General features: G+C 43.3%; 1 protein-coding gene across 4 annotated transcripts in view; it reads right to left on the bottom strand.

Moving 5' to 3' along the window:
• Positions 1–8,955, bottom strand: part of Cdk5rap1 (CDK5RAP1 mitochondrial tRNA methylthiotransferase) — a 31,539-nt gene extending 22,584 nt beyond the window's left edge. Inside the window, exons 1-6 of one of the 4 annotated variants that reach the window (XM_026383261.1) lie at positions 8,877–8,950; positions 7,192–7,340; positions 4,830–5,153; positions 4,009–4,112; positions 3,195–3,229; positions 1,742–1,842 (exon numbers count right to left, since the gene is read on the bottom strand). In XM_026383261.1, coding sequence (XP_026239046.1) covers positions 1,742–1,842; positions 3,195–3,229; positions 4,009–4,112; positions 4,830–5,133 — 544 coding nt within the window. In that variant the 5' untranslated portion in view covers positions 5,134–5,153; positions 7,192–7,340; positions 8,877–8,950. The other 3 variants (XM_026383264.2, XM_026383260.1, XM_026383263.2) reach the window with 3 other exon arrangements.
• Between the last annotated feature and the right edge of the window lie 5,586 nt (positions 8,956–14,541).

Raw genomic sequence — 14,541 nt, forward strand, 5'->3', positions numbered from 1 at the left:
AAACAAATGCCAAATGTCTTCTCTGATATAAGGGAGTGACTCAAAATGGGGTTGGGAGGGAGAGCAAGGGAGGAAGATTACCTCTAGACAGGGAATAGGGGTGGGAGGGAAAGAGAGGGAGAAGGGGAATAGCATAGATGGTGAAAGGAAAGTTGTTCTTGTCAGGCATTTTGGTCACAGTAACACAAAGCCAACTAACACCATAGAACATGCTTTTTTTTCTTTTGTGTATGTGGGGGTGTGGGTGTGGCAGGGGAGGTCCTGGGGATTAAACCAAGGGGCACTTTACCACTGAACTACACCCCCAGTGCTTCCTTTTTACTTTTTATTTTGAGACAGAGTCTCACTGGTTGCCTAAGCTAGCCCGGAACTTACAATGCTCCTGTTTCAGCCTCCTGAGTCACTGGGATTACAGACATGTGTCATGTCCAACTGTAGAACATACATTTTAAAATGGCAACTTTGTTTATATTCTGCCACCATTACTATTTAAAAGAAATAATTATTCTTGAAATTTCTGAGATTCCTAATAGATATATGCTCAGGAGCTTCTCTAACAAAGGAAGTGAAGTGAAACAAAACATTTCCACTGGGCTGGGGTTGTGGCTCAGCAGTAGAGAACTCTCCTAGCTCGTGCGAGGCCCTGGGTTCGATCCTCAGCACCACATAAATATAAATAAATAAAATAAAGGTATTGTGTACAATTAAAAGAAACAGATATTATAAAAAAAAAAAAAAAAAAAAACATTTCCACTAACTCATCTTCCAGCATCTCTTACTACATTCATCAGTATAACCAGATTTACTCTAAATGTGTGTTGATTCATCATGAGGGATTAATTTATTCCACAATGACACAGACTAGAATCCATAATGTTAAGTATGTTAACTAAATTCTGGGACAGAAAGAATAAGGAGAGGAGTTTTGTTTTTTTTTTTTTTTTTTGGTACAGAGGATTGGTACTCAGGGGCATTCAACCACTGAGCCACATCCCCAGCCCTATTTTTGTATTTTATTTAGAGATAGGGTCTCACTGAGGTGCTTAGGGCCTTGCTAAGTTGCTGAGGCTGGCTTTGAACTCACAATCCTCCTACCACAGCCTCCTAAGTTGCTGGGATTACAGGCATGTGTACCACGATGCCTGGCTGGGAGCATTTTTTTAAAATATGCTTCTCAGCCATTTAGGACAAAACTGTCTAACAGAACATTCTAATAAGTGATAGAATGTGCTGAATGGAAATGATTGAATGTGCTGTCCAACCTGGTAACTGTTGTCTTGTGTGTCCACTGAGCAGTTGGAAATGTGGCTAAAGCAACTGAGGTGAACTTTTTTCTTATAACTGCGGCTAGTGGCTATCACACTAATCAAAGCAGGCCTGGCTCTTCACTCAGGCATGTGTTAGGGGTCCAGACAAAAGGTGCCTACATTGAAACTTTATGCTGCTCCTTCAAATTCCAAACACTACCCCATCCATAATCCCATGCCACCATGAGCTACATCAGACTGGAGGAAAGATATACCACTTTCTGAGCACCTATACTTCCAGGAACTATGGAAAGCCCTTTTATGGGCTTTATCTCATTTAATCTTGTAGCCTTTGATGTTAAGAATAAGAATTGCATAGGGCATATAAGGTTTCTTCATGCCCTGGGATACGAGCCTCTAAAGGAAACTCTAGCATATAAGCCCCTTTGGAATCCAAGTCTCAAAAAGGACAAAATCTGCAAATTACCGGATACCTAGAATCCCAATCCTCAGAGGCACCCGGGAGCGGGATCGTTTTGTCTTCAAAGCTTTAAGCTGATGTAAACGGTTCCAGATGGTCTGTTCAGCCTTCTCCCTACAGAGATCAAGAGAGGCAAAACTGAACCAAAAATAATCTATAGAGAAATCTAGGAGAGTAGAACAATGTAAAGGAAATAAAACCACCTTCAACCTTTTAAATGATATCTACCTTTATACTCAGAAAAGTTAGCTGGGTCAACTGAAGAAGCACTGCTTGCTATAATCCACTTTTCCTAGAATAACACCTATCCTACACATCCCCAAATCCTGACAAGACTATAAGCCAAATTGAAAAACAGTCTACTTTTGCCAAGCACAGTGGTGCATGTCTGTAATCCCAGAAGGAGGCTGAGGCAGGAGGACCGCAAGTTCAAAGCCAGCCTCAGCAACGGCAAGGCACTAAGCAACTCAATGAGAACCTGTCTCTAAATAAAATACAAAATAGGGCTGGGGATGTAGCTCAGTGGTTGAGTACCCTGAGTTCAATCTCCAGTACTCCCCTCCCAAAAAAAAAGAAAACAATCTACTTTTCAAAGCCTTCCCCACCTCTGCAAAAGAGTTTTTCCTCCCTTCAACTCACTTTCCACTTTACGGTTTTCTCTGTTTGTAGCAATTTGTTTTTGTTGTTTCAGTCTTTACCTAGTATTTTCTATGGAATGTCAGAGTGATCTGTACATCTGTACTAGTTCCAATATGAGAATAAGCTCCTTAAAGCTAGGCTCCACAGAAGGCTTCTTTTCTTTTTTTTTTCCTTACTGGTGATTGAACCCAGGGCCACTCTTTGACTGAGCTATATCCCCAGCCCCAAAGGGTTCATTTCTGAATCTCCTAAAGCTCCTCACTGTGTGCCATACAGCAAAGACCCTCAGAATAAAAATGATGAATCACAGTCGATGGCTCAGCCAGCTAAGGAAACACTAACATGCCTATACACGGAAACGGCTTCCTACATCCAAGGGCTTCCCGGACACGCCTAATGGATGCCAGGAAGCATCTCTGTGAAGAATTCTTTCTCCCCCAGCCACTGACAACACCCTCACTCAGGCAGTTATATTATACACATATGCCATTAATAACAAGGAAGACCTCAGGAAAGGTTGGGTGACTCAACACACTTTGGGGTTTCTGCACCTATAAAATAGGTTTGATAAGAGGGCTAACCTTATATCGCAGTTATGAAAATTAAACTTGTTAACACATGTACAGTGTTCACGGGGAACCTGACATACAGCATGTGCTCAGCATTATGGCAGTCGGCTGCCTCAAGACCAGTTCCACTGCAGGAAAACTGCAAGTCAGCTAACATGCAGCCATGGGCTCGCCTCCACTGGTAAGTCCACTGCATGCTGTTAGCTCTGGCACAATTACATAAGATACATTCACCTACTTGGGGAAGAAAATTCATACCTGATAGAACAAGTGACAAGAAGAATCACATCAGCCTGAACAGAAAACAAGGGGAAAAAGGAAAATTGTGATCTTTGAAATTGGCTTTGTAGAATCAGCACCCTAGTAAAAAATACACAAACTTTTATCATTTCAAACACGATGATGTTCTGCAGCACTAAGAATGTTCACACTGTCATGCAACCATCACCACCGTCTACCTGTAGGACTACCTCATCCTCCACAACTAAAACTGTACCCACTAAGTACTAACTCTCCGCCTCCCCTCCCCACAGCAAGTTGTTAACTTAAGTCCTTGCCTAAAGTTAAGTGTCATCATAAGAGTCTCAAAAATAGCCTGTAGGGGTTGGGGTTGGGGTCAGTGGTAGAATACTTGCCTGACATGTGTGAGGCCCTGGGTTCGATTCTCAGCACCGCATATAAACAAATAAGTAAATAATAAAGGTCTGCCAACAACTAAAAAATATTAAAAAAAAAAAAAAAAAAAAAAAAAGAAGAAGAAGAAGCCTGTAATCCCAGTGGCTGGGGAGGCTGAGGCAAGAGGATCATGACTTCAAAGCCAGACTCAGCAACTTGACAAGGTCCTAAGCAACTTGGCAAGACCCTGTCTCAAAATAAAATACAAAAAAGACTGGGAATGTGGCTGAGTTTAATCCCCAGTACGGAGGGAAAAAAAAGCTGGAACAAAAGTACATCTCAGTCCCATGGTACACCCCACACAAAAGATTCTCCCAGCAGGCTGCACTTAAGAATTAGCAATAAACGCAGTCTCCCCCAGGACCAGAAAACACAAGAAAGCAGGAAATGCATGTACCTCCTGGAGGTTACTGGTCCGCAGGTAGCCACTCTTCTGTAAGATGGACCAGGCTATCTCTGTATCATTCACATTCATCTGGCAGCCATAGGTCTCAAGGTAGACTGCAATGAGAAGAACATGACAATGGGTCACATGTCTCAAAAGGCGTCAAGAGCCTTAGGAACACCTGAGGCAACCGATTACCCACTAAGTCCCCTACTGCCTCTATCCTAAAATACCATCGATTGCCAGATGTACCCCAAATTAATTGCAGCGTTTCCTAACAAAAGAAATGCCATGTTATATACATACACCAGTTACAAGCCATGTCATTTAAAATATAAGGAAATATGGTTATAAAAACAGAAAAGGAAGGACCAGTGATCGGTTTATCAGCCTGAGAGCAAAATAAGTTTAAATCCACACATTACACTCATCCCAGAAATGAAGAGGCTCTCCAGCCCCTGGAAGCAATGTGGTGGCCACAGGGAAAACAAAACAAAACAAAACACAAAATGAGCCAAGCGCACCAGTGTATACAGGTAATCCCAGCCACTCCAGAGGCTGAGGCAGGAGGATTGCAAGTTACAGGCCTGTCTGGGCACTTTAGCAAGACACTGACTCAAAATAAAATATAAAAAGGGATGGGGGCTGGGAACATAGCTCAGTTGGTAGAGTGCTTGCCTAGCATATACAAGGCCCTGGGTTCAATCCTCAGCACTGCAGGGGGGGGGAAAAAAAAAGAGGCTAGGGATATGGCTCAGTGGTATAGGGCCCCTCAGTTCAATCTCCAGTCTGAAGAAACACAAATAAAAAAGAGAAAGAAAAGTAAAACCAACCTTTTCTCTGCCTTCCTAGAAGTTCATCCACTGTGAGATAGGGGGGTGGGTCCTCTGCTTCTGGGGAGGATGGTTTCTCTTGAGGAGCTGAAGCTCTTAAAAAATGCTGAAAAGTCGGTCCAGTGGCCAACCTAGAGCTGAAATCCTTGTGAACTCTATCCTCCTGCTGGCCTGGACTGGGGCATGCAGTGCTGGGGAGAGTGCTGTGTGCCTTACAGGTCTTGAACAAGAGCCAGGACACAGAGGTCAACGGTTCCCACCTTAGAGACCTCTGTACTCGAAGAATGCATTGTAAAGGATGCATGGCGCTGAACAGCCCAAAGTCTGCAAAAGAATGAGACACACTATTTATTTATTGATGTATTTATTGATGTACAGATACTGCTCTGAGCATGTGTATATTGATTCATTTATCCTTCGCAAAAGCCTATGAAGAGGTTAATAATATTATTTCAAGCTGAGCACAGTAGTACATGTCTACAGACCCAACTACTTTAAGGCTGAGGAAGGAGGATCACTTGAGCCCAGGAACTCAAGGCCAATCTGGCCAATATGGCAATACCATTTCTTAAAAACTAATTATAAGCCGGGCACAGTGGTGTACACATGTAATCCCAGCTGCTTGGAAAGCTGAGACAGGAGGATCATGAGTTCAAAGCCAGCCTCAGCATCGGCGAGACATTAAGCAATTTAGGGAGACCCTCTCTCTAAATAAAATATAAAATATGGCTGGGGATGTGGCTCAGTGGCCAAGTGCCCCTGAGTTTAATCCCCAGTACCAAAATAATAATAATTATTATTATAATTACAATAAGCCAGCACAGTGGTGCATGCCTATTATCCCAGCAATTTGGGAAGTCAAAACAAGAAGATTACAAGTTAAAAGCCAGCCTCAGCAACTTAGCAAGGCCCTAAGCAACTTAGTGAGACCCTGTCTCTAAATAAAACATAAAAAAGGGCTGGGGATGTGGCTCAGCGGTTAAGTGCCCTTGAGTTCAATCCCCAGAAAAAGACAGAAAAAACAGAAAAAAAGGCTGGGGGTGTTAAAGTGCCCCTAGGTTCCATCCCCAGTGTAATAATAATAATAACAACAATACCATCATCATCATCATCATCATCATCATCATGTTTTACAGGTGAAAAAACTAAGGTAACATGCCCAAGAACCCAGAGAGGAGTGCCAGAAAAAAGGCAAAACGCACCATTATTATTGACATTCAGAAATGATGAAAGAGACAAGAGGCTTAAGGAACTTAACCTAAGCTCCTCCAGCCAGGAGAGCCAGGACTCAACGAAAGCCCATGCCCAGAGCCACCTTGCTATACTGCTTCCTGCTAAAAACCACTCACTGTCTGAGGGCATCTTCCTTTGAGTTCCTTCAAAAGGACAGCATCTACTGTGTGACTCCTTTCATGTTCCAAGAGTCTCAAACTGCTACTTTCAAAAGCATCCTACCCAGACCCTCTCATGTGGAAAACAGCACAACTTTCATAAAGGACAATTTGCTACTTTCCATCAAAATTACAAATGCATGAACTCTTTGCCTAATAACTTCCATTCCTAGACATTTATCCTACAGATATACAAGTTCAAGAGGACATTTGTAAAATGATATTCAGTGCAGCAGTGATTCTAATGGCAAAGGAATGGAAAATATGGGAATGTCATCAATAGGGGAACTAATTATATAAGTCCTGCTACATCCATACAACAGAATAAGATACAACTGTTAGAAAATGAGGCTGAAGGCTGGGGTTGTGGCTCAGTGGCAGAGCACTTGCCCAGCATGAGTGAGGCTCTGGGTTCGATTCTCAGCACCATAAATAAATAAATAAATAAATAAATGTCCATTGACAACTAAAAAAGAAAAAACGAAAATGAGCCTGAATCTTTACACAAGAAAAACAAGGACGAAAAGTGCTCAGTACTACCTATAGTATGCTATACTTAAATCTGGGGAGTGGCAGGAAATATTGAGGCATATGTATCTTTAGGTATATATAATATTGCTAGCATGCCTAAGAAACAATAGTTGCCTCTCAGAAAAAGACTTAAGTGACTAAAGTACAGGAGATGAAAATATACTTTCCACTACTTTTGAGTGAAAGTGTGTCAAAACCAAGGCCTTGCACATGCTGAGCATGTATTATACCCCTGGGATATACCCTCAGGCCACACCACACATTCTCAATGAACCCAATATTTATGGCCTGACTGCCTCACTTCTGCATTTATTATGCACCTCTGTATTGATTGCCACTAGCTTCTCAATTTTAAAACTTGCTGTCCTCTCTAGCTAGCCTATCTTCCCTCTGGCCAACTTCTGTATCACTTCAGATCCCTGCTTCCTCCTAAAGCCTACCCTGGCCACCATCCCCAATTTAGGCTGGGATCCTCTTCTGAGTTCCCAAAGTTCTCTTCTAACTCTCCATCACGAGACTCATTCACATGGGTGGGAGTGTAGCTCGGTGGGACAATACTTGCGTGAGGCCCTGGGTTCAATTTCCAGTGCTGCAAAAACAAACAAATAAACACACACATAACATTCACACTTTTCTGTCAAATACAATTTACACTCTGCCATCTCTAGTAAGCTGGGAGCTTGCTGAAAGCAATAAACAAATCTCATTTTTTCTTTTTTTTTTTTAATATTTATTTTTTAGTTGTATACAACACCTTTATTTTGTTTATTTATTTTTATGTGGTGCTGAGGATCGAACCCAGGGCCTCACACGTGCTAGGCAAGCACTCTACCACTGAGCCACAACCCCAGCCCCAAATCTCATTGTTCCTATGCCCTCAGCATCTCCCAGTTCTAGAACACTTAAGCAATTTTAGGAAATGGCTTGTGGCAAGTGCTACACGTGTATAATGCACTGTTACCTTTCCAACTTCATCACCTGCAGTATCTACTATCAGCACTTTTAGTGTGAACTTTAAAAATCACCCATTTCTAACCAGGTGCCGTGACACATGCCAGTAATCCTAGAGGCTCAGGAGGCATCTCAAGTTCAAAACCAATCTCAGCAACTCATCAAGACCCTGTCTCTAAATAATTTATAAAAAAGGGCTAGGGATGTGGCTCAGAGGTTGAGCACTCCTGGGTTCAATTCTTAGGAACCCGCCTCCCCCGCCAAAAAAAAAAAATCATCCATTTCTGTCTCTTTGGCAAGTCAAATGCCTCCTTCTGGGCTGCCAATTACACATCCATAAATGAAAGATAAATGTTATACCTACCCTCCAGGGGTGTTATGAGAATTAAGGAAGATATTAAAAACCCAACTTGGCATGGAGTTAAGACTTCAGTAACTGAAATATTCACAGCCCCCACCTTCTTTTGTGAGGGATATAAGAGCATTGTGGTTAAAAGTATGGATAGGGCTGGGGATGTGGCTCAAGTGGTAGCGCACTGGCTTAGCATGCGTGAGGCACTGGGTTCGATTCTCAGCACACATCAAAATAAAATAAAGATATTGTGTCTACCTAGAACTAAAAAATAAATATTAAAAAAAAGTACGGATATTAGAGTCAGAATTGGACCCAAATGTTGCCTAACCAGATAACCTTGGGCACGTATCTTAAACTCTGGGAATCTCCATTTTCGCGTGAAATGAGAATAACAGAACCTATCTCTGTTAAGTCTGTTGTGAGAATCAATTGCGATGATACAGGTATAATGCTTTGCAGAGCGATGCAGGCGTCTATCGGGGGTCTCAGATGAATTTTGTAAGTCTGCTACAACAGCCTATAACATGCCCACATTTTGATTAGATGGTTACAACGTGTTAAGTATGCAGCAAAGCATCTTTCAAGGATTACTGCACAGAACTCACAGCAACTCTGTGAGGCTCATTTCATCATCCCCATTTCACAGGTGACGAAGCTAGTGCTCAGAAGAAGTGGGGTGACTTGCCCAAGGTCACACGGGAGTACGCAGCGGGGGTGGGCACGAACCCCAGACTCCAGGCCCCGCGCCTCAGCCACTGTGACAACTTCCCCATAAGCCACCTGCATTTCCAGGGGTCGGCCAAGGGGCAGGTGACTCACCGAGCCCTCGCAGACCGCCGCTCACCTCCACTAGCCGCCGGATCTAGAGTCCTTCAGCGGAAGCTCCGCTAGGCGGTGCGGTCCTCCACTCAGCTGTCCGCCGCTGCGCGTGTATGCGCACGACTTCCGTTCCGCCGAGACTTCCCAACGGAAGTGCTTCTTCTATGTAGTCCGCGTGGACCCAAGCTCCTGGCTTCGGAAAAATTCAAGGGCTGCGCGGAGCGGCGTGGCACTCGCTAGCCAGTAGGAGGCAATTGAGCTCTTGAAGGGTGGTGAATCGTATTAAATGCACCTTTAACTAGGGGTGAAGTGTAGCTCAGAGGTAGAATGCTTACCTGGTGTAAGCGAGGTCCTGGACTCGTATCTAGAACCACCAAAAAGAAAATCTCAAAATGTAGTAGATACACCTTTTTTTAGATGAGAAAACCTAAAATACGCTATCGACAATTTTTATATTGATTATGTGTTGAATTAATAGTTGGGATACATTGGTTAAAATAAATATATTATTTATTAATTTCATCTGTTTTTTTCTTTTTGTTATAATTAGCGCATATTATTTGTACAGAATAATGGAATTTATTAATTTATGGAGTTAAGACTTCAGTAACTGAAATATTCACAGCCCCCACCTTCTTTCATGAGGGATAGAAGAAACATTTGTTAAAAACCATAGTTTTTTTTCGTTTTTTATTTTTATTTTATTTTTTTTAGTTGTCAAATATTTATGTGCGGAGCTGAGAATTGAACCCAGTGCCTCACACATGCTAGGCAAGTGCACTATCACTGAGCCACAACCCCAGCCCTGGAGAATAATGGAATTTCATTGTGACAATTTCACATAATACATATAAGGTGCTTTGATTGTATCCAGCCTTCCTGTTTCTCATTCTTTCCCTCCAACCCTTTTCCCTTTCCCTAACATCTCCCTTTTATTTTCATGTTATTCTCCCTCCCCAGATTCCAAATATGAGAGAAAACATGTGATATTTTTCTTTCTAAACCTGGCTTATTTTGCTTAACATGATAAGCTCTAGTTCCATCCATTTTCCTGCAAGTGACATAACTTCATCCTTCTTTATGGCTGAATAATATTCCACTGTGTATATGTACTACATTTTTCTTTATCCATTTTTTCACTGCTGAGCATCTAGACTGATTCCATAATTTAGCTATTGTGAGTATTGCTGTGATAAACATGATTTATTATTTCAAGTTCTTTTCAGTGTAGGGTATCAAACTCAGGGTCTTGTACATGCTAGGTAAACAGTCTGCTTTTTACTTTTTTAATGTGACTACTAGAAAATTTTAAATCAAATACATAGCTCTCATTCCATTTGCATTGGACAGTGACGCTGTGTAGATCAATGACTTCTTGATGCATCTCTGAGCCAGGACCTCCCTGAAGTTCCAGACCAGTAACCCAGCTGCCTATTTGGAACATCCCCTGGGGTGTCTAATGATCATCTCTAACCTAATACAGAACTCTTCATTTTCACATACACATTCTTGTTTTGCCAATCTGTCCCATCTCAGGGAATCAACCACCCTTCCAGTTGCACTAGGAACCAAAGAGTCATTTTTGTTTCCTGTCCTTTAATCTCCATAGTCAGTCCATCAGCAGGTCAGCTCTGACTGTGATACCTCCATCCGTCCATTTTCCTTCCTCCACTTCTGTAATTCTAAGCCCAGGCCACCATCATCTCACTGGAAACCATCACAATCCACTGCTGACTAGTCTCAATTTGCCCTTGACATTGTCTCCTACAGAGCCTAAGAGTTTACCTTTTTGTTTAATTAAATCAGATTCCTATCACCCCTTTGCTGAAAATTCCCATCAGCTTCCCTTTGCCATTGCAATAAAACCCAGACTTTCCCTAGCATGTATAAGGGTTCAATCCCCAAAAGAGCCAAACAATAACAACAACAACAACAAAAAAAAAAAAAAAGACGAAGAAAAAATAAAGAAAATCCTGATTTCCCACTGCATCCTAAGACCTGCATGATCTGACTCCTGCTTACTTATAGTTTTACTTTACCAACCCACTTACTTTTTATTTTTCTTGATATCAGGAATTGAACCCATGGGCGCTTAACCACTGAGCTGCATCCTCAGCCCTTTTTATTTATTTATTCATTTTTTATTTTGAGGTAGGGTCTCACTAAGTTGCCCCTGGGATTAGAGGCGTGCACCTGGCTACCCTCTACTTTTTACTACTCATTTTCCTACAACATTCTCTTTAGTTAAGTATACTTCAACTACATAATTTAATTTTGCTCCTCCAATATCCCTAGCACATTTTTATCTCAGTGCCTTTGTACTTAACCATTATCTTTCTGGAATGCTCTTCCCTCAAATTGTTCCATGGCTGGCCTGGTTTTCATCCTAAAGAACTCAGATTAAATATCAGATCTTCAGAGAGGTCTTAAAACAATTCCCATCACTTATCAGATAATTTTCTTCACAATATTTGTCACTATCAAAAATTACGGCATTATTTGTTTACCTGCCATCGCCCATTCCCCAACTCTCAACTTCCTGAGAGCAGGGACAAGCTAGGTCTTGTTTGCCTCTATGTTCCCACCATCTACCCAGGGCCTGACTTGTTGAGGGGTTTAACAAATGCTTGTTTTGCTTTCTATCTTACTATGCGTTCCCCAGATGCCAACCCAGAGATAAGCATTTGAGTGCAGGTACTTGGCTTTGGAGATGATCTCAGGACATGATGGTAGGGTAGTCAGGGAATGAGATAAGGAATGACAGACAGCTAATAAATAGGAGTATCAAGCAAGTTTCCTGTGGGCATCTGGGTCTTAATTCTGCTGGGAACTCTAGGAAGTAATGTAGAATATTGTGATAGTTAACTTTATGTATCATCTTGACTGGGCCATGGGATGCCCAGATATCTAGTGAAACATTATTTCTGACTGTGTTCTTGAAGGTATTTCTGGAGGAAGAGAATAGTATTTGAATTGGTGGACTGAGTAAAGCAGATGGCCCTGTCCAGTGTGGATGGGTGGACATTGGAGGGCCCACAGAGAATAAAAAGGCGGACAAAGGCTGAATTCTTTCTCTGCCTTGCTGCTTGAACTGAGCATCCATCTTCTCCTGCCCTAGGACTAGTACTCACACCATTAGCATTCTTGGTTCTCAGAACTGAAATTTATGCTACCACTTTCCCTTGTTGTTCAGATTTCAGGAGGCAATTTGTAGGACATAGCTGCCATAACCACGTGAGCCAATTCCTCATAATAAATATCATTGTAGGTATATACTGTAGCAATTACAGATATTGCTATGGTCACAATGTCTGTGTACCCTCCATTCAGATATTGAAATTCTAACCCCCAAGGGAATAGTGTTAGGAAATGAGGTCTTTGGAAGGTGATTAGGTTGTAAAGGTAGAGCCCTCAGGAACAGGAGTTGTGTCCTTATAAAAGGGACCCCAGAAGACCCCTCACCCCTTCTGCATATGAGGACAGTGAGAAGATGATGTGTAGGAATCAGAAAGTGGGTCTTCTCTAGACAGTAAATCTGCTGGCCCCATGATTTTGGACTTTGCAGCCTCCAGGACTATGAGAAATAAGTTTTTGTTGTTTATAAGTAACTGGGAGTGTAGACACTCCCAGTAATTTATGGTATTTTTGTTATAAAGCCCAAACAGATACAGACATATGGATATAATCTGTTAGTTCTGTTTTTCTGGAGAACCCCCAATATATTCATAAACCACAGAATTATTCCACCCAAAGGCAGAGGGAGTCAGGATAGTTATACACTATAGTCATGGGGTGAAGGACACTGCTGGGTATGCTAATTCCTCTATTTTGCCATGTGGAGGGACCGATGATGGAGGATGATGGAGGTATTCCCTCTGGCGATAAGATGCAAAAATTCTCTGGAACCCTGAACCAGCTGAGCACTGAGGACCCTGAAAACCCTTGCTATACCCGAACTCTTCACTCCTCATTAAAAACCCTATAAAAGCTGGGCATGGGGGTGCATGCCTGTAATCCCAGCAGCTCAGGAGGCTGAGACAGGAAGATGGCAAATTCAAAGCCAGCCTCAGCAAAAGCGAAGTGCTAAGCGGCTCAGTGAGACCTTGTCTCTAAATGAAATATAAAATAGGGCTGGGCTCAGTGGTCAAGTGGCACACACCTGTAATCCCAGCGGCTGGGGAGGCTGAGACAGGAGGACTGAGAGTTCAACACCAGCCTCCACAATTTAGTGAGGCCCTAAGCAATTTAGCAAGACCCTGCCTTAAAATAAAAAGGGCTGAGGATGTGGCTCAGTAGTTGAGTGCTCCTGGGTTCATTCCCCAGTACGTACAGAAGGGAGGGAGGGAGGGAGGAAGGCAGGAAGGCAGGCAAACCTATAAGGTGGGAGGATCAGGAACAGAAAGTGAATTCCACGCATGCGTGAGTTTATAGAGATGAACCCAACTACTCTAACTATGAAGCTCCTTAAGGTCACTGTGCTGGGATCTACCCACAGGCCAGTCTGATCCTGAAGCCCTGCTCTCCCCACTCGTGACTGATCCAGCCTTAGACGGGCCAGCTTCCCACTGAGGCGCTGCTTCCATGGGTCACCACGGCCATCCAGTCCCTGCTGACTCCAGGGTCTTTGCCCAGGTGGTGGCTGCTGTGTGGAGAATACACAGCAGTGAGGGAGGGAGAGGGAGCAGGGAGCCCAGTCAGAGAGCATCTGGGGGCTGTGGCCATTGGACCTCTGGACTGGTGTGTATCTTAGGCAGTGAAAGTGACAAACTCTCCAGATTGGGGAGCCCAGTTCCATCCTCCCTCAGGACCTTTCTCCTGAATGCTTTGCCTGAGATGCCCTCCCACCTTCCCCCGACTCCTACTGGCCTGTGAATGTCCTAATAATGCTGAGCGATTATTCCCACCGTTCTGCACCCCCTGTGGGTGGAGTGCATTTCCTTTCCCACTGATGTCAGGCTGCAGCCATGAATATGCCTTGTGTGGTTTACCTTTCTTTGTATTCCAGTGACTTGCCATGGGAAGAGCATGCTCTGGGAGCTGAAGCCCCCTCATCCTGGGCTCTAGAAGGAACACAAACTCAGGCTACAATCTGGAGCAAAACCACCCCGCCCAGCCTAGCTTATACTAGTCAAATTCATCACCATGCAGCCCAGAGCGTGAATATAGATGCTAGTTGCTGTAGCCGCTGAGACAGCGCTGATTAGAGCATGCTCCTTCTGGTGGACATCCATGTCAGTGTCTCCTCCTGAGAGAAACCTTCCCTACCCCCCTGCTCAGGTCAGATCCCACTGGCCTCCCTGCTACCCCCATGTCTCTGCCCAATTGGAATCACGCCATTTGATTATGGAAACTGCTAATGAATTTCTTTCTCTGAGGATGGGGATCTGTTTGTCTGCCTCACTCATGGCTACATCATCTCCTGGCCCTGGGGACAAGTTCAGAGCAGAAAACAAGACGCTTCTCAGATGAACAGCGGGTTGACAGATGAATGAGTAAATGGATGGATGGGTAAGCAAGGTCGGAATGGCTCTGTTTACCTGCATCCCCCCATTTTCTATTACCTGGCTTCTGGAACCAGCTCTGGGTCTGACTTGTTAGTAGCTGCATGTGCCCATTGCCTCCTGTGGAGGCTCAATTAGACCCACTAAGCCCAAAGCAAGAACCA

This window comes from Urocitellus parryii, chromosome 6 (genome assembly GCF_045843805.1).
Source record: "Urocitellus parryii isolate mUroPar1 chromosome 6, mUroPar1.hap1, whole genome shotgun sequence".
NCBI classification, from domain to species: domain Eukaryota; kingdom Metazoa; phylum Chordata; class Mammalia; order Rodentia; family Sciuridae; genus Urocitellus; species Urocitellus parryii.